This window comes from Schistocerca serialis, chromosome 2 (assembly GCF_023864345.2).
Source record: "Schistocerca serialis cubense isolate TAMUIC-IGC-003099 chromosome 2, iqSchSeri2.2, whole genome shotgun sequence".
Taxonomy (NCBI): Eukaryota; Metazoa; Arthropoda; class Insecta; order Orthoptera; family Acrididae; genus Schistocerca; species Schistocerca serialis.
In genome coordinates, this window is record NC_064639.1 from 886,010,613 (window position 1) to 886,031,300 (window position 20,688).

Consider the following 20,688-nt stretch of genomic DNA (forward strand, 5'->3'; position numbering starts at 1 on the left):
ACGCGGACAGCTACGGACAGCCCAGACCGAGGTCGCCGTTCGGGCAGATGGAGGACCATGGCAGGGAAAAACAGGCGATGATTGGGATGGCCCGGCGAGCAATGCACGTGGACAGCGTAGTCGGTGAGCAGTCGATGGCGGCGAATCCGCAGCGGGGGAACCCTGGCCTCCACCAGTAGACTACCCACGGGGCTCGTACGAAAAGTGCCAGTTGCAAGCCGAACCCCACAGTGGTGTATGGAGTCTAACAACTTCAACACTGAGGGTGATGCAGACCCATAGGCCAGGCTCTCATAATCAAGCCTGGACTGCACAAGGGCTCTGTATAATCGCAACAGCGTGCAGCGATCCGCACCCCAAGATGTGTGGCTCAGGCAGCAGAGGGCGTTGAGGTGCCGCCAGCACTTTTGCTTCAGCTGAGTAATATGAGGAACCCATGTGAGCCGGGCATCAAAAACGAGTCCTAAGAAGCAGCAAGTGAGGGTGGACCGTCCGACGCCTGCAGAAGTTCATAACTCGAGTCTTGGCTGCAGAGAACTGAAAACCATGAGACAAAGCCCATGATGCTGCCTTGCGAACGGCTACTTGCAGCCTGCGTTCAGCGACTCCCGTAGTCATGGAGCTAAATGAGATGCAGAAGTCGTCGGCATACAAAGAAGGAGACACCGATGACCCCACGGCTGCAGCCAGACCATTAATGGCCACGAGAAATAAGGAGACGCTCAACACCGAGCCCTGCAGGACCCCATTTTCCTGTGTATAAGATGAACTAGAGGCGGCACCGACTTGCACCCGGAAAGAGCGGCGCAATAGAAAGGTTTGAAGGAAAGGCGGGAGCCGACCACAAAGACCCCACTCATGCAATGTAGCAAGGATGTGATGCCTCCATGTGGTGTCATACGCCTTCCGCAGATCAAAAAATACAGCAACGAGATGCTGATGTCGGGCAAAGGCCATACGGATAGCAGATTCCAGAAGCATCCAATTTGTCCGCAGCAGACCGGCCCCGACGGAAGCCACCCTGGGATGGAGTGAGGAGGCCGCGCGACTCAAGGACCCAACACAAACGCCGCCCAGCCGTACGTTCGAGCAATTTGCACAAACGTTGGTGAGGGTAATGGGACGATAGCTGTCCACCGCCAGTGGGTCCGCACCGGGCTTCAAAATGGGGACAATAAGACCCTCTCTCCATTGCGACGGGAACACGCCCTCGCTCCAAATGTGGTTAAAGAGGGTGAGGATGTGTCTCTGGCAGTCCCTGGAGAGATACTTCAGCATCTACGCGTGGATACAGTCTGGTCCTGGTGCTGTATCAGGGCAATCGGCGAGGGCAGCGAGGAATTCCCTCTCGCTGAAAGGAACATTGCATTTTTCAGAACGACGCGTGTGGAATGATAACGGCGTCTGCTCGGCTCGCTCCTTTAGATGGCGAAAGGCAGGGGGATAAGTTGCAGTCGCAGAGCTCTCAGCAAAGTGCGCAGCAAGGTGTTCAGCAATGGCGGCAGCGTCCATGCAGACAGCGCCGTCCAAGGAGATCCCAGGGACACCCATAGGGGCCTGGTATCCGTAAATCCGCCGGATCCGGGACCACACGAGCGAGGGGGAGACACGGGAGCCCAAGGAGGAGACATACCTCTCCCAGCACTCCTGCTTACGCCATGCAATAAGACGACGGGCCCCGGCACGGAGCCTCTTAAAGGCGATGAGGGTCTCGAGAGACGGGTGCCGCCTATGATGCTGGAGAGCCCGCCGACGGTCGCGAATAGCCTCAGCAATCTCCGGAGACCACCAGGGGACAGCCTTCCTCCGAGGGAGTCCAGAAGAGCGGGGGATGGCAGCCTCGGCTGCCGAAATGATTGACGTGGTTAAGACACGGACCACCTCGTCAATGTCACCCTGTGGGGGAGACTCAATGGTGGCAGCGGAAGTAAAAGCCGGCCAGTCAGCCCTGTGGAGAGTCCAGCGGGGCAGGCGCCCAGAAGAACGACACTGGGGCAGTGACAAATAGATGGGAAAATGGTCACTACCACACAGGTCGTCATGCACTCGTCATTGGACAGACGGTAAGAGGCTAGGGCTGCAAATGGAAAGGTCAATGGCGGAGTACGTGCCATGCGCCAGGCTAAAGTGTGTGGATGCACCATCATTTAAAAGCGAAAGATCGAGCTGTGCTAATAAATGCTCAATGGTGGCGCCTCGACCTGTCGCCACTGACCCGCCCCACAGAGGGTTATGGGCGTTGAAGTCGCCCAATAACAAGAAAGGTGGCGGCAATTGGGCTATCAGCGCAGCCAGGACATGCTGTGCGACATCACCAGCTGGTGGAAGGTAAAGACTGCAGACGGTAACAGCCTGTGGCGTCCACACCCGAACAGCGACAGCCTCTAAAGGTGTTAGGAGAGGTACAAACTTGCTGTGAAGAGAGTTAAGGACATATAAGCAGACGCCACCAGACACCCTTTCATTAGCTGCCCGGTTCTTATAATAACCCCGATAGCCACGGAGGGCGGGGGTTCGCATTGCTGGAAACCAGTTTCCTGAAGAGCAATGCAGAAGAAAGGGTGAAGGCTGATAAGTTGTCGGAGCTCAGCTAGATGGTGGAAAAAACCGCTGCAGTTCCACTGGAGGATGGTATTGTCCATGTCTGAGAAAGGCGTGACGGGACTTGGAAGGCAGATTACGCCACTGGGTCACCTGCTGCCTCCAATTGGGCACCGGTGCTAGCGCTATCCAAGGCGTCTGAGGGACCGGCGAGATCGAGGTCCTCAGCGGACGCCAGAATCTCCACCTTGTCCTCAGACGCAGAGCTTGTAGGAAGCGGTGGGATGGGTGCCACCGCAACGTCGTTAGCCTTGGGGACTTTCTTCTTCTTCTGTTTCTCTCGCTGTGCCTTCGGTGGGTCAGGCTGGGAGGGCTTCACTGGGTCAGTCTCAGGGACAGACGACGACCGTGAGGCCCTACGACCAGGGACCGGTGGTTGTTTGAGCCACTTGCGGCTGTCTGCTTTTGTACCGGTCGGAACTTGCGAAGGGAGATCCCCATGGGATCCCTTCCTGGCGAGAGGAGCCGAAGAAGACTTACGCTTCTCCGGATGAGAAGGGGGAACTGATGTCCCCGATGGTTGGGAGGGGGGGGGGGGGGGGGGGTGTTGCTCCTGAAGTAGATGGAGCAGGAGGAACAGGAAGTTTAGTGCCCCCCACCATCAAGGGGGCAGGTGTGGGCCTTCGACTCTGAGAGCTGACTGGAGCAGATGGAACTGTAGCAGGAGTGACAGTTGCGGCATAACAAGATGTCATGCGCACTGGATGAAGCCGATCATATTTCCGCTTCGCCTCACAAGGGGAGGCCGCCAATTGTGAAATTCAGATTCGATTCATACTGCGCATAATAAAAGCTCATGGCCAGAGGTGTAATGTGGCAAAGCACCAAGATGCACTGCTCAGCCGTTGTCGAGAAAATCGACAATTAAAAGAAACCGTTGCGGTGAAATACTCTCTACGATTAATAGTTTTCTATAGCGCCGTGGCGCAGCGGTAAGTGCTCGGGTTCGTAATTCGAAGGTCGCGCGGTTCGAATCTTTTTATTATTAGTTTTTTTAGATTCGAGAAAATCGACAGTTAAAAAAAAAAAAATTATATATATATATATATATATATATATATATATATATATATATATATATATATATATATATATATATATATATAATTTTTTTTTTTAACTGTCGATTTTCTCGAATCTGAATTTCACAATTGGCGGCCTCCCCTTGTCAGTGTACGTCAGGCGGTCGAGTGTCTTGATTTCCATGATCTTCCGCTCCTTCTGCAGAATCGGACAGTCCGGCGAGCAAGGCGGATGGGGCGCACCACAGTTCACACAGATTGGAGGCGGGGCACAGGGATGATCAGGATGGGATGGTCGACTGCAATCGCGACAGACGAGGTCGGAAGCACAGCGTAAAGACATATGGCCGAACTTCCAACACTTGAAGCACCGCATCGGGGGAGGGATATATGGCTTGACATCACAGCAGTACACCATCACCTTGACCTTCTCAGGTAATGTGTCGCCCTCGAAGGCCAAGATGAAGGCACCGGTGGCAACTTGACGATCCCTCGGACCCTGGTGGACGCGCTGGACGAAATGGACACCTCGTCGCTCCAAGTTGGCGCGCAGCTCGTCATCGGACTGTAAAAGGAGATCCCTGTGGAAGATAATGCCCTGGACCATATTCAGACTTTTATGGGGCGTGAGAGTTACGGAGACATCCCCCAGCTTAGTACAAGCGAGCAAGGCCCGCGACTGGGCGGAGGATGCCGTTTTTATCAACACCGATGCGGACCGCATCTTGGACAAGCCCTCCACCTCCCCAAACTTGTCCTCTAAATGCTCTACAAAGAAATGAGGCTTCACAGATATAAAAGATTCCCCACAGCTCTGGTACAGACAAGATATCTGGACGAATACGTCTCACTTTCATTCAATGCCTTTCGTTCCTCCCATGGTGTGGCGAGGGAGGGGAACGATTTGGGGTCATAAACGTTACCTTTAAAATGGGCCCTCGAACGCTTAGAGACTGCTGGTGGCTGGCCACCAGCAAGAGAAGATGTGCCATGCTTCATTGCGTGTCATCCACCCTGATGCCACCTACTCCGACCAAGGGCCCTCCCCACGGGCGCCACCCAGCCACAGCAAAGGCCACCTGGCAGGATGGCCATTGCCGGAAGTCCCGATGCCCCAGGGAGATGGGCATCTACCCCTTGGCATACGTGGGGAGTTAACGGCGCAGGCATCAGTAGAGCGATCCCTGTGTTGTCAGGGGGCTACAACCAAGAGGGTACATGGCGGCCCCACCACAACGGACTGGCTACCGTGCTGGATCTTAGGTGCAAAAATGTCCAAGGTCGTCGTCGCAGTTAAAAGCAACACTGCAGAGTGCAGCGTGGTAATCGCACCCAGGGACGAGCGGGACACCATTGCAATGACGATAAACCCGGCTAAAAGTCTCAATGCACGACGGATACAGTGCACCATGTAAGGCGCCCTTCCCCAATTGGCTCGCTCTTCGGAATAATTTAGAAAGATGGAGGACAAACCCGAGAGGGGACCATCATATAAGGCCGAAACATTTGAGACTCCTTTTAGTCACCTCTTACGACAGGCAGGAAAACCGCGGGCCTATTCTAACCCCCGAACCCGCAGGGGGGTAACATCGAGTATAGATTTAAGTGTCAGGAAGTCGTTTCTGAAAGTATTCGTATGGAGTGTAGCCATTTATGGAAGTGAAACATGGGCGATAAATAGTTTGGACAAGAAGAGAATAGAAGCTTTCGAAATGTGGTGCTACAGAAGAATGCTGAAGATTTGATGGGTAGATCGCATAACTAATGAGGAGGTATTGTATAGGATTGGGGAGAAGAGGAGTTTGTGGCACAACTTGACAAGAGGAAGGGACCGGTTGGTAGGACATGTTCTGAGGCATCAAGGGATCACCAGTTTGGTATTGGAGGGAGCGTGGAGGGTAAAAATTGTAGAGGGAGACCAAGAGATGAATACACTAAGCAGATTCAGAAGGATGTAGGTTGCAGTAAGTACTGGGAGATGAAGCTTGCACAGGATAGAGTAGCATGGAGAGCTGCATCAAACCAGTCTCAGGATTGAAGACCACAACAACAACAACAACTATTTCTACTACAGCAGTAAAATTCAGAATACAACAAGGAAGAAAAGTAATAGGATGTATGAATTCTTTCTGGTGGGACAAGAATATCTCAAACAACAATAAGAAAAGAGTGGGTAGACTAATGGTTGAATCTGTTCTATGTCCTGAGACAGAACTATGGATTTTAAATGCTGACTTGAACAAACGAATAATAACTGTGGACATTGATTATTTACGAAGAAGTGGCAGAATATCAAGAATCAAAAAGAAAACTAATGACGATGTAGAGCTCAAATGAAAGCAGATGAAACACTGATAGACAGAATTGAAAGAAAATCTCTTAAGTGGTATTGAGATCTGTTGAGAATGCAAGATCATCGATGGCCAAACAAAATATTCGAATTGAAACCACCTGGCGCGAATGTAGGAGACCATGACATTCTTCGAATGATGACAGCAATGGAATAATGGAGTATCGCACTACACACAAGCAGGAGGCGCTGAATAAAAGGCTTGGCAGAGGATAACAGGAATACAAAAAAAATGTTGTTATTAATTGACCTCACTGGATAGAGAAGTCAAAGAACGAAAACAAATAAATTAAAATAAACACACCCTAACAGTGAAATAATTTGGATAAGAAAGAAAGTAGACTAATTTGCAAAACTTTGGGTCCAGCATATGAAAATGGGGTTTGGGAACTGACAAGCAACAAGGAGGTGTACAGAAAAACTGGTAACGTAACAGATACAGTGAAAGCATAGGATTACATTTCATGGTCAATGGTCACTTAAAAACAGTGGATAACAACAGGCTAGCAAAAAAAATGTTCAACTTGTTTGATAAAAATATAAAAACCCAAATTTCATGGCTTATGGAAGTTAAGATAGATCTACAGGCATTGGGACTAACAATCTATCCGATTACATTCTACAGACAAAGACAGAGGAAACATAAAAATCTTAAAAGCTTGGTGCTCTGCAGCTTTCAGGCATTTACTACAGGATATCATCTATACACAATGACCTGCACTAGAAATTTCTAGTGCGGCTCTTGGTGGCTAGATGATGTCTTTTTATAAACACAGGAAACAGACATGAATTCAGGGAAAAGGTACAAAAAATCAAAGGTTTTGAGAAGAAAACACGTAAGAAGAGAGGAGTAACATGGCCAGAAGGAAAAAGAGAACATCAGAGAGCAAGAATGAAGCCAAAAAATGGAAGCGAAAATGATGGCATCAATCAGATCAGATGTTCCACTCTAACCTGAGTTGCCCAAAATCAAATGGTAATAATAATAATAATAATTTTCCCGTGGAGGCCCAGGAAAAGAATAGGCCTCCGGTATGTTCCGCCAGTCGTAAAAGGCGATGAAAAGAACAAACCACTAATAGGGCTAACCCCCCTTTTAGTGTGATTAGTTGGTTCAGGACAGAACTAATGAAGTCTCAGACAAGCGCTGTCACGGTCGGGGACGACGCTTGAACCCTATCCCTATGCCTGTCCACAATGGTAACAACACTGCTAGCCACACGGAAAATGATTTAAATCCAAATAGAGGTGTTTTACAGGATATGCTTCCTGCAGCCACTCTAGAAGGAAAACAAAGACAGAGGATGAGATGGTCAGATGAAGTTAACTGACACCTCATGTTCTGTTATTACCAAGCAACAAACTTAGGAACCAACACAACTGGATACAGAGCACAAGTATACACAACATTTATTACCAGATACTCAGAATTAAAATTTTTAACAGAACAATGACTAGCTAATCAAGAATTAGAAAACATCAAACAACAAGTACAACAAATACTGGAACAAAATAATGTACAGTCAAAAGAAGAAGAAAATACAGTAATGGACTCAAACATCCCAGAGCAAACAAACAAAGACCAACACGCATCAATTAAACAATCAGAACAAGCACAAATAGAACACGAAGTGACACACATGTTAGATATAGAAGAAAAATTTCAGCTGACATATATAGAATACAAAGATACACATACAGACATTAGACCATTCTTGCATAGACCACCAAATAACCCACAAGTCGAAACAACAATAACAACTATCAACACAATCATACACGACAAAATAAATGAAAATACAACTACGGAAGAGTTACAACTGCTGATTTATATAGGAGCACTCACTACACTAAATATACACACTAGGCAGAGATCAGAACCAACCAACACACAGAAGAAACCCACAAAACCAGCATGACAACACAGGCTACAAATCAGAATAGAAAACTGAGAAAAGGCATTGGACAGCTAACACAATTTATAAGAAATGAAATATCGGACAAAAAACAAAAAAAGGTTAGGTAAAATATCACAACAAGAAGCAATAGAGCAATTAAATGAAAAGAAGCAGAAATTACAAGCAATGGCCAAACGACTTAGAAGATACAAAAAAAGTGAAAACAGAAGGAAACAAAACCAAACATTCAACACAAACCAAAAGAAATTTTACCAGACAATAGATAACACACACATTAAAATAGACAATCCACCAAACATAACAGACATGGAAAACTTCTGGAGCAACATATGGTCAAACCCGGTACAACATAACAGGCATGCACGGTGGATACAAGCAGAAACAGACACATACAAGATGATACCACAAATGCCTGAAGTGATAATTTTGCAACATGAAGTCACCCGAGCAATTAATTCTACTCACAATTGGAAAGCCCCTGGAAAAGGTAAAATAGCAAATTTCTGGCTAAAGAACTAAATTATTTAACAGTTACATTGCAGACTCATACACATTCCCTGATACACTTACACATGGAATAACTTATCTGAAACCTAAAGATCAGGCAGACACAGCTAACCCAGCTAAATATCACCCCATAACATACCTACCAACAATAAACAAAATATTAACTTCAGTCATTACACAGAAATTAATGACACATACAACACAGAACAAAATTATAAATGAAGAACAAAAAAGCTGTTGCAAAGGAGCACGAGGATGTAAAGAGCAACTGATAATAGATGCAGAGGTGACATATCAAGCTAAAACTAAACAAAGGCCGCTACACTATGCATACATTGATTACCAAAAAGCTTTTGATAGTGTACCCCACTCATGGTAACTACAAATATTGGAAATATACAAAGTAGATCCTAAATTGATACAGCTCCTAAACATAGTAATGAAAAATTGGAAAATCAGACTTAATATCCAAACAAATTCAAATAATATCACATCACAGCCAGTACAGATTAAGTGTGGAATATACCAAGGAGACTCATTAAGCCCTTTCTGGTTCTGCCTTGCTCTGAACCCACTATCCAACATCCTAAATAATATAAATTATGGATATAATATTACTGGAACATACGAACAGAAGATCACACATTTGCTATACATGGATGATCTAAACCTACTGGCAGCAACCAATCAACAACTCAACCAATTACTAAAGATAACAGAAGTATTCAGCAATGATATAAATATGGCTTTTGGAACAGACAAATGTAAGAAAAATAGCACAGTCAAAGGAAAACACAACACTAAACAAGAAGATTACATATTGGATAACCACAGTGACTGCATAGAAGCGATGGAAAAAACAGATGCCTATAAATATCTAGGATACAGACAAAAAATAAGAGTAGATAATACAAATATCAAAGAATAACTAAAAGAAAAATATAGACAAAGACTAACAAAAATACTGAAAACAGAATTGACAGCAAGAAACAAGACAAAAGCTATAAATACTTATGCTATACCAATATTGACCTATTCATTTGGAGTAGTGAAATGGAGTAACACAGAACTAGAAGCACTCAATATACTTACACGATCACAATGCCACAAATATAGAATACAGCACATACATTCAGCAACAGAAATATTCACATTAAGCAGAAAGGAAGGAGGAAGGGGATTTATCGACATAAAAAACCTACATTATGGACAGGTAGACAATTTAAGAAAATTCTTTATAGAACGAGCAGAAACTAGCAAAATACACAAAGCAATCACTCATATAAATACATCGGCTACATCATTGCAATTTCGTAACCACTTCTAGAACCGTTTAGATCACATAACATCAACAGATACAAAAAAAGTAAATTGGAAGAAGAAAACACTACATGGCAAGCATCCGTATCATCTAACACAGCCACGCATCGATCAAGACGCATCCAACACATGGCTAAGAAAAGGCAATATATACAGTGAGACGGAAGGATTCATGATTGCAATACAGGATCAAACAATAAACACCAGATATTACAGCAAGCATATTATTAAAGATCCCAATACCACAACCGATAAATGCAGACTTTGCAAACAACTAACAGAAACAGTAGATCACATCACAAGTGGATGTACAATACTAGCAAATACAGAATACACCAGAAGACATGACAATGTAGCAAAAATAATACATCAACAACTTGCCACACAACATAAACTAATAAAACAACACGTTCCCACATACAAATATGCACCACAAAATGTACTGGAGAATGATGAATACAAATTATACTGGAACAGAACCATTATAACAGATAAAACAACACCACATAACAAACCTGACATCATACTCACCAATAAAAAGAAGAAATTAACACAACTAATCGAAATATCCATACCCAATACAACAAATATACAGAAGAAAACAGGAGAAAAAATTGAAACATACATCCAACTGGCTGAGGAAGTCAAGGACATGTGGCATCAGGATAAAGTTGACATTATACCAATTATACTATCAACTACAGGAGTCATACCACACAATATCCACCAGTACATCAACGCAATACAGCTACATCCAAACGTATATATACAACTACAGAAATCTGTAATTATTGATACATGTTCAATTACCTGAAAGTTCCTAAATGCAATGTAACATATACCGTACAGTTAAAAGGAAGTCACGCTTGATCGAGGTCCGCGTCACTTTCCATTTTTAACCAGACATAACGTCTGAGAAAGGAAAGAAATAATAATAATAATAATAATATCATACTGGAATAATGAGAGAGATGATAACAATAAGAAAAAGTTGTGTATTTTCAATGGCTGCAAAACAAGACAACAGAAAGAGAAGATGAATACAAGACACTAACAACAGAAGTGAAACATCTCTGCAGGTTAATTAAACGGTAGTTCAGGGACAGATCCATTCCAGAAGTAGAAAACAATTTGCATATAATGAATTACTTGAATGACAATACTTGTTTGAGTCCCTCAAAAGGATGTTCAGCTGCTGATTGTAAGTTCTTTCAATTGGATGCCACTTCAGCAGCTTATGTGCCTTTAACCTACCCTAAGGACTTCAGTTTAAACTGAAATCCAACAAATGTGTCATTCCTGGTACATCTTTGTACCACTGAGAAGGGATGGCTAGTGTAAAGGCTGACTGAAAAATTACAGTGTCTGACCTGGATTCAACCCTATGACCTTACAATCTCCAGGTTTCCACTTTACCATTAGACTACTGAGACCAGTTTAATAGGGATACAAAAGAAAACATGGACATTGAAGTTATAAGTAAGTTGCACTGGTTAGATTATTACGAGTGTAAAACAAACGGAAACTTTGAGGAACAAGTTGTGACACTTGAAGAGAATGAAGTAAGTGTGGACAGAATAGGAATGACAGAATCATAGGATGTGCAATGAAACATAAGAAACAGGAAGACATGAGAAAGCGACAATAACGCCAAAATGATCGCGTATCCATCACCCCTTATGATATCTTACTCTTCGCTGGACAAGGAAATAAATTCCCAAAAGCTGGAAATCAGGCACGGTAGCACCTATATTTAAGAAAGGAGCTAGGAAACACTGTTAAAATTATTGGTGCATTTCTTTACTCAACACTGGATATAAAGTATTCCAACACATTTGTCATCAGCCACATTTGTCATGGCCACACAACAGGCTTGCTCTGAACAGTAATTTATGAATACTCTTAGGTGGTGCACCACATTTTCATTTTCAGGGGCTTTTGTCCTGTCAATGTTGTACTCTCACTTAGCATTACAGTGAGCTTCTTGTGTTAACGTCATATGAATATGATAGCTGAAATTGTAGTAGCTGAAACTATGTAAATAAGTCTGACAACTCACTTTTTAAGCTACAATCATCACTGGTGTTTCTGGAGTAGAAGCACATTCCGACAGCCTACATTGCAACTTGTTTTAAAATGAGATTACTCACTATAAATATCCAATTTGCTATTACTTACATAGGATTCACGAAACATGGAAATTCCCTCTCGTCAGTAACAAAGATCTCATTTGGTATGGTACAATAATGTGCAATAAATTATGAAGACTACAAAGTATTACTTCTATGAATTGGCAACTGTTGTGGACATTTGTGAAAGTTTTGTTGTTCATTTTGAGACAGATCAACTTCAGACAAATAATGAAACAGTTGATATTTTTTTATAGAAGACACCATTGCCTTGATTAAAACAAGGGTACTGAGATTGGCCTTAGTTTGAAATTTTACCTGGGTCACCCTCTCTGTACACCTGCTTTAAGTGCAAGTCTGGTAACATCAGAGTTACTGATTCAGCATCTTCTTACTAGTAATAGACAGCACAGGTCATGCATACAAATCAGGACTCAGCTTATTTGCTGATCGTTATCGGTTGTCACCAAGTCATTTTTAATATTCTTCCTTTTAGTTCACAGTGGTGTAACTGGTAGCAAATTTGACAGCAGTTATAGACCTATTGTGATGTGATGGATTTCACCTCCAGCACTTTGAACTAGCCTTTGAATTCTACGGGAAAAGAACTACAAAAAGTTAGGTTTCCTCCACTGTCCCTTGATCACATGTTATCCTCTACAGTAAGGCTGGCTGGCTCTGAGCACTATGGGATGTAACATCTGTGGTTATCGGTCACCTAGAACTTACACTACTTAAACCTAACTAACCTAAGGGCAGCATACACATCCATGCCCGAGGCAGGATTCGAACCTGCGACCGTAGCGGTCACGCGGTTCCAGACTGAAGCGCCAGAACCGCACGGCCACACCGGCCGGCTCCACAGTAAGGGTTACAAGTTTCAATTAATGTAATGTTCTTTTTTTTACTTCCAGCTTTCTATTAATCCTTTTGGCCCATAAAAATTGTACTAAATTCCCTCAAATCCCAACTCAGGGGATATCAGCAATTAACTAATCTGTAAGTCTCCCCTGACCCACAATTCTGGGTAACTTTCCCAAAATCTACCCCTTCTCCTAGACCTCTCCAGTACTTTCCCTTCACCCTTCTTCCTTCCCCTTTAACCCTTCTGCCAGAAGGAGCCACTGGCTCCAAAAGCTTGCCAATCACGTCTTTTATGCGTGTTCTGCCACCACTTTGTGAGTAGATTTTTTTATCTATCCAATTAAATAATTTTATCACTAATTGATTGTTTTCATACCCAGGTTGACAGGTAACGCTAGCCTGATGGGAGAGGGCTACACAGATAAAGGAACCTCATAACAAAGCTCCATAGGTACTATACTGAAGTGAAAGGCCTGGTTCAAGCAGTAAGATCAATTTTAACTTAATAAACCAACCAAACTAAAATTATCTGCCTCTTTAGCCTGGTGAGATACCAGATAATTATGTTGCCAAACAAGCCCATACACAGTTCACCAATAATTAATTCTCAGTCAAAAACAAAGGTTCACAGACCAGAGAGATGAGGTACTGGCCTACAATGAAGATATCCGTGTAGTTGCAAATGGATAATAAACTGAACGCTTATGTATTGTGTAATAAATTTTCACTTGTTTTGCACACAAAGCTGAAAATTGCTATACAAATTGCAGGAATACAGAGTTGCATTTATCTGCAACTCACCTCCAACAAAATGTATAAATTTAAAGCTGTCCTCAGACAGCCAGATACACTGAACTTCACTTTACATGTTGCTGCTTTGCGGTGATATACTGTAATAGACCGAAGTAACAAGTATGTTACTGTACCTGAAAATATGTACCCTCTACAGGAATATATTCACTTGTTACATACAAACCTAATGCTGAAATTAGATTTAGCAATAGGCACATTCCACTGTGCAGGAAACTGTAAAATAGTGTTCAAATTATTCTTGCTCAAGCCAACTGACTGTCGCACATCCCTGGCGATTAATCACACTGATGTCCACAAAATACTAAAACCACTAAATATGTCTTTCACTTAAGAGATTGAATTACTGTGAGATCAAGTGTAAAAGTGAAAAAATTTGTAATTATGGCATCTTTACCTGACTATGGTGTTTTACAAATGTCCTTATAACAAATGTGAAGATAAGTAACAATGCATCACACAAGAAATACAGAACATGGGGGGGAGTGGGGGTGGGTGCTGTGATCACACTGAATTCAGAAACTATTGTGGTTCATCCATTCAATGGGTGATATGAAAGACTAGTGCATATTGTACCCCAGCAAGAACAGACAACTCAAAAATGCAGTGCTACTACTGCTCAAAAGAATTGTATAAAACATTGAAATATTACAAGCTTCCTTTTCAGTTTGAAAGAAGTATTGTCAGCAGTAAATGGCATTTTTTTGGCACATTAGCATATTTCACACATTTTTCAAGGTAACAAACCTAAGATGCTGTTTTGAGTTTTCATTCTTGCCATGGTGTGATAGCAACAGCAGATATACAGCAATTCATTCCATCTCAGAAATGCAAGCACTGACAGGCAATTGATGAATGTAGGTGAAACGAATGTGCTCAAATTTACCCTAAATCCAACTGCCTCAAACACCTTCAGCATTTCCATGGATGCAGATATATATTATGGCATCTAACACCAATACAGCTCTCCTACACAACACAAACCATTTGTGCACACGGGCTGCTTCACCATGCCTACAATTTTGCTTTTCTAGAATAGCACACACTACCCTCAGCATCCTTTTACCCAAATTTTTAGTTTCACACAGCTATAAACTGGGCACTGCACAAACATTTAATAATTTAGAATCTGGTTATTAAACACCACTGCACTACCATAGTTTTAGTATCACATTAAACATGAGCAAATTTGTTGAAGTGTGGCTATATTTCAAATTTAACTCAGAAGCATGGCATCTGTAGCAAATTTTTTTTAACTTTTTCTTTCTACACTACTGAATGCTTTGTGGCACAAATGACTACATCTACCTAGATGTACCACACCCACATTTCCAACTGACACCTGCATTTTGCTATTAACTTTTTGTACCTTGGCATAAAGGAATTGGGCTAATGAGGCAGTGTACTTCTTAAAAGACCATCTTAATCAGGTTGAAACGGATGAATCAGTCATACCAAGATTAAAAATTTGGCACACCCCACTGCAGTGGAATTTTCTCACAAAAACCAGTCACTTAGAGTTAGCTACATTTCCATTACTAGTGCAATACATTAGTAAATTGTTAATGTAACAAATGTTATTTCCCCTACTTACAACGTTGAAGCCAACGTTTTTTTACCTCTAATACCTCTTTCCATTCCCAGTTTATGATAGATTAACACATTAAGGAAATCATGTATCACTTGCACACCACCCAATTATTTTACATTGTAGTGTTAAACATTTCATGAAGGCACTAATTTTTTTAATAGACCTTCGTAACTAATTTCCACTACTTTCAGACACATTCAATGCAAACTTATTTCAAAGTTTGATTTACCCAAGTCATAAAAGTTGCAGTTGACACTTGTTAACATCAAACTGATTGAAAGAATTCAATTAAAAAAGCAATTTACCACTTTCACAGGACAAAAATGAGAAAGGTACATGAAATAAAACATTCATGTTTTAAATAAGTTTTATTTTCCCACTAATTTCTTGTCTGCACATGGGAATAAGTTAATACTTTGGCTATTGACATTTACTCAGCACATCTTTGATCTCAAGACAATGCCAAGTTGCTTAGAAAGGAAACTTGCACAACTTGTGAATTGCTTAATAAATGCAATACAAAAGTCATTTCAAATACAAAACATTAAGAAATTTACATTCTGGTACAGGAAGCTTATCCACTTTCTTCAATTTTAACACAAGTTATACATCACATTTCAGTTACTCAGTCACAGAAACACCAGGATATAATGAGGTGATTCTTAAATAGAAAAATGCAGCCTACCTTCCTCAATTGTAAATTGTAACGAAAACACTTCGAATCTTATAATACAAGGAGTTTAAACTGTTCAACATAATACAATAAAGAAAGTCTTTTGGCCACACCTGGTGGTGCCTGAAATGGTCTGGCAATGATAGAAGTATAAATACTTCACCTGAACAAAATAATTAGGCAACTGCTTAGAAGCATTTCCTGTGGACAATTGATGGACCAGATTCATCATATTCTTGCTTAGAGATCCACATCTGCTGGAAGGTGGAAAGAGATGCCAAGATGGAACCTCCAATCCAGACTGAGTACTTCCTCTCAGGTGGGGCAATAATCTTAATCTTCATGGTGGAAGGTGCAAGGGCAGTGATTTCCTTCTGCATCCTGTCAGCAATGCCAGGGTACATGGTAGTACCACCAGAAAGTACTGTGTTGGCATACAGATCTTTCCTGATGTCTACATCACACTTCATGATAGAGTTGTAGGTAGTTTCGTGGATACCATTTGCTTCCATACCCAGGAATGAAGGCTGGAACAGTGCCTCAGGGCACCTGAATCGCTCGTTACCAATGGTAATTACCTGGCCATCAGGCAATTCATAGGATTTCTCTAGAGAACTGGAGGATGCAGCAGTAGCCATCTCCTGTTCAAAGTCTAGTGCAACATAGCACAACTTCTCCTTAATGTCCCTTACAATTTCTCGTTCAGCTGTAGTGGTAAAGCTGTAGCCCCTCTCAGTAAGAATCTTCATCAGGTAGTCTGTTAAATCACGGCCAGCCAAGTCCAATCTGAGGATGGCATGGGGCAGGGCATAACCTGTAACGAATTTACATTGTTTCAGATACAACGAATGCAACAACTTTATATTCTATATCTACTGCTGAATTTCAGTAAGATTCCTTTCAGGGAAACATTGTTCGAATAAACTGTAAGCATATACCCGTATTTTAAATTTGTAAAATTTACTTCCACATAACGATTAAATGTAAATGACAAGTGGTATATAGTATTCAAAGGAAGCTTACCTTCATAAATTGGCACAGTGTGCGAAACGCCATCACCAGAATCCAACACAATACCAGTTGTCCTACCAGAGGCGTACAGGGAGAGCACAGCCTGAATAGCTACGTACATGGCTGGGGTGTTGAAAGTTTCGAACATGATCTGCAAGCAAACATTAACGTTAGCAAAATGTTAATCACCATAAAATTTAGTTTAATAAACTCCTGTCGTATACTATTTATTAAAAGTTGTTCACTGCCGGGTGGCAGTGTTAGAATACTGCGACTTAAATGTCATGCTCCTGTGATAGGAAGAAAAGACACTTTCAAACGCCGCAGAATTTAACACTGCCACTTTTATCGAAAAAAAAAAAAAAAAAAAATAGACGTAGAATTTGATAATTACCTGAGTCATCTTCTCCCTGTTTGCCTTGGGGTTCAATGGGGCTTCAGTCAGAAGAACGGGATGTTCCTCGGGCGCCACCCTAAGCTCGTTGTAGAAAGTGTGGTGCCAAATTTTTTCCATGTCGTCCCAGTTTGTGACAATTCCGTGCTCAATTGGATACTTCAGAGTAAGGATACCTCTCTTAGACTGGGCTTCGTCACCAACATAGCTATCTTTCTGTCCCATGCCCACCATCACTCCCTGCGAAGAATGAAGTACGAAGTTAGTACTATATTCACACTACCGGTTACAAACTTCAGAACAGAATCATAAGTTCCGCCTTACCTGATGCCTTGGACGACCAACAATTGAAGGGAATACGGCCCTTGGTGCATCATCGCCGGCGAAGCCAGCCTTGCACATTCCGGATCCATTGTCCACAACGAGAGCAGCAACTTCTTCGTCACACATGTTGAATTATTGGAACTGTAACCGCGAAGATATAAATTACAAAAAATTCTAATTCACTTTATATTTACGATTCACGAATAGCAAAAGTTTTTATATTTCTGTTGAATCACTTCGAAAAAGCACTAAATTGAATACCGAAGAACTAAACACCTAAACTTCAACTGCCCACAACTTACTTGAAATAAATATGCACAAAAATCCTAATACACTACACAGCAAGCACACTCCACCAGCTGAACCACAAGACTGAACGGATGCCACCCAGCTGCTGCCCAGTAATATAGACAGCCGACCCCCCTTCCCCTCACGCCCCCCACCACCGCCAAACTAATAAGGGCATGGCAACCTCGACCAATGGCTGCTTTCTTTACCATATATGGTATTGAGTCGGCGGCGTGCTGCTATACGTAGCCTACCGGAACACGCCCGGCGAGAGGGAAAAATGAGGAAACACGGTCAACGGAATTTAGTAAAATCCAGCGACTAGTACGCTAGTACCCGGGCGATCGTTAACACACACAGAGAATAAACCTCACCGCAAAATGTTCACGCGACAGCTTATTTTCTACGATTTCTGATTTCGGTTTTGAACTTACCGCGTTTTCAGAGAGCCGCGGCGCACCAGTGAAAATGTGTTCTATATTTAAACGCTACAAACCACCTGCTACGGGGAAGAACTTTCTTCTGCGCTTTAAGAATCCACCCGACAAGCAAGTGTTTGATACGGACAAGACACCAAACCGGCACTTCACAAGTAATGAATTTAAACGCTTATATCACACTCTTGATGATCACGGAACAAATTTTATACATGAATTGTGCTGGAATACATTCGATACGACCTGAACTCAAGTACAATTGCTGCATTCAACAGAAGAACTTACCTTGACGGAGACCACTGCACACACCTTCCGTACTCCACAACAAACACGCTGCAAGTGAGCGATCTAACCGTTAGGGGAAAGTCTCGGCGGAATAATGGACTCTTCCACGGGTATGTTCTAACTTTTAATTCACGTTTTAGTTTGATGATGATGTATTGTAAACGCTTAGAAAATTGTTACTTTCTATGAAATTGTGAGTGCTTGCTATTTTGTCCGGTATATTTGTGATAAACTTATTAGATTTGAGAATGTATAGTGCCGAGCGTAGCGGACTCCCCTCGCGCGCTTGGACTCTTCCAACTTCTCCCTCCACGCCGCCAGCTTCTCTGCCACATATGGGCATAAAACGAATAGAGATTTCTGATTGGCTGACGGCTGGACGGTGCGGTTTGATTCAACTAAACGCGAGACACAGTTGGAAAGGTTCAAAGTATGCGGTTCCCGTTTTCTTTGAAATTTCTGCGTGTCATAATTACGGAAGAGCGTGAAATGTGAATATTTCGTTTGTAAAGCTATATAGAAATTCAGAATGTACCCTGTAATTTGACATCACTTACTGAATTGCGTACGTAAAACTAAGTTCATTTTAACAGTACCTGTATATATTGTTTTTAGCGTTGATGAAGGAAAATAAATAGAATTGACATTCCTCAACACATTAAAACCTGTCACTCTACCCGCACAAGCAAATAAATTGATCCTTTAACGTCAAAATGTGTGGCACAGTTAAGAATTCTAGAAAAAGCGAATTTTCGAAGCATGAGCACGGAACAAAGCAAAACACAGAGTGTGGATAGGATTTCAGTACAAAACTAAGACAGTAACATGCGTATTCGTCTACTAATTGTACGTTAAGTCACTTGAAAGCTACAGCAGATTAACTGTTCTTAGTCGTTACTTATAACAGTCTTTAAATTCACGAATGCCTTTCGAAGTCAATTTCTTGGAACTGTCAGCGTGTTGTACAAAATATAACTCTGTAGCATCTCCACCGAAATGTATCTGTGGTTCTAACGGAGAGGACTTTCTTATGTATACTGTCCAGTCAGTGATGTTAAACAGTTAAACATTGAAGTTGTCAGCTTGACAGAAAGCTCGCTTTATTCATCGAAACTACGTTAGTACCTCCTTAATGATTACTCCATCCATAAATATACGTGTACTTTGCAGACCAAATCAGCAGTTTTCTTTGAAAACTGTAAAAGTTTGCCTATCCCAAAGTGGCCAGTCGGGCAGGAATAAGTAGCGCTGATATTTTGCAGTACGTTTCGTAAAGCTTTAAAATCATCCCTTAATACAGATAATTCTATGAGCAAATTAAATCTTGTGACGAACTGTACTCACCCTGTAGTTAAACAGCTTTCGTAGTTACAAGAACGGTTACAAAAATGATTGCAACTTAACACTGAAATTTGTCTTTGCGATACTGTTTTGTTTAATTAAGTTTCTGTGCGCTGTTTTGACACTTCTGGTAGCATTTTCCATGCATTTGGAATCACTATTGTCGTGAGTTTCCGCAACTTGTTGGACCAATATTTAACGTAGTTTCAGAAACGTAATTTAATTTCACGGTGGATGACATTCCGTATTAAAAATTTGTTAATATCGAGGCTGTAAACGAGAATTAGTTTTCCACGCTTTCAGAAAATTATACTCATTGTATGGCTTTATTGCCCTGTGAGTATTCGTAAGTCGTACATAGCGTTATCTTGGAGTGCAGCTTATGAAGGATATGAGATTCACTTCAATCAGATATTACCCAATATTTTGTGTTAGCGTTCGTTGCTTGTTATAAATTTGCTAATCTTAATACAACTGTTCTGCCAGTTTGTTGCGAAAATGTCACAAGTACAACCTAACCAATTTGATAGTGATTCTGTACTGTAGATAGAATACTCGCATTAGTCCTAGGAAAATACGTTTTGCAGAGAAAACAAAGCTAAGACACTAAAGTTTCCCGCGCATGCGATGTAAAGGCAAAGGTACAGTAGCATATGCACACGTTGCTGAGTAAGTTTGTTCAAAGCATGAGGCGGACTGCATCGGCATGACAGTAATCCGTGCATTGCGCCGGTGAATCAAATGGGTGTCTAAAATCTTCTTTGAGCATCATAAAATCAGTAATCACCGGCAAGAAAAAAGGCGCGGCTTAAATTCTTTTTT

General features: G+C 42.1%; 1 protein-coding gene and 1 long non-coding RNA gene across 3 annotated transcripts in view; one reads left to right on the plus strand and one right to left on the minus strand.

Moving 5' to 3' along the window:
* Positions 1-15,462: 15,462 nt before the first annotated feature.
* On the minus strand, positions 15,463-18,860 carry LOC126458221 (actin, cytoplasmic A3a). 2 transcript variants are annotated; one of them, XM_050095120.1, is made up of 5 exons: positions 18,526-18,860; positions 17,516-17,656; positions 17,192-17,431; positions 16,810-16,948; positions 15,463-16,600 (listed from the first exon to the last, which is right to left on the minus strand). In XM_050095120.1, exons 2-5 carry the CDS (start codon positions 17,639-17,641, stop codon positions 15,975-15,977), a joined length of 1,131 nt encoding a protein of 376 aa, XP_049951077.1. In that variant the 5' UTR covers positions 17,642-17,656; positions 18,526-18,860; the 3' UTR covers positions 15,463-15,974. The 2 variants fall into 2 exon arrangements, with proteins under 2 accessions (XP_049951077.1, XP_049951075.1); XM_050095118.1 differs by lacking the exon at positions 18,526-18,860 and adding an exon at positions 17,818-17,938.
* The window catches only part of LOC126458222 (uncharacterized), a 38,643-nt gene continuing 36,745 nt past the window's right edge, over positions 18,791-20,688 (plus strand). Inside the window, exon 1 of the long non-coding RNA XR_007585595.1 lies at positions 18,791-19,090. This is a non-coding gene — a long non-coding RNA (uncharacterized LOC126458222). The remainder of the gene's footprint in view (positions 19,091-20,688) is intronic.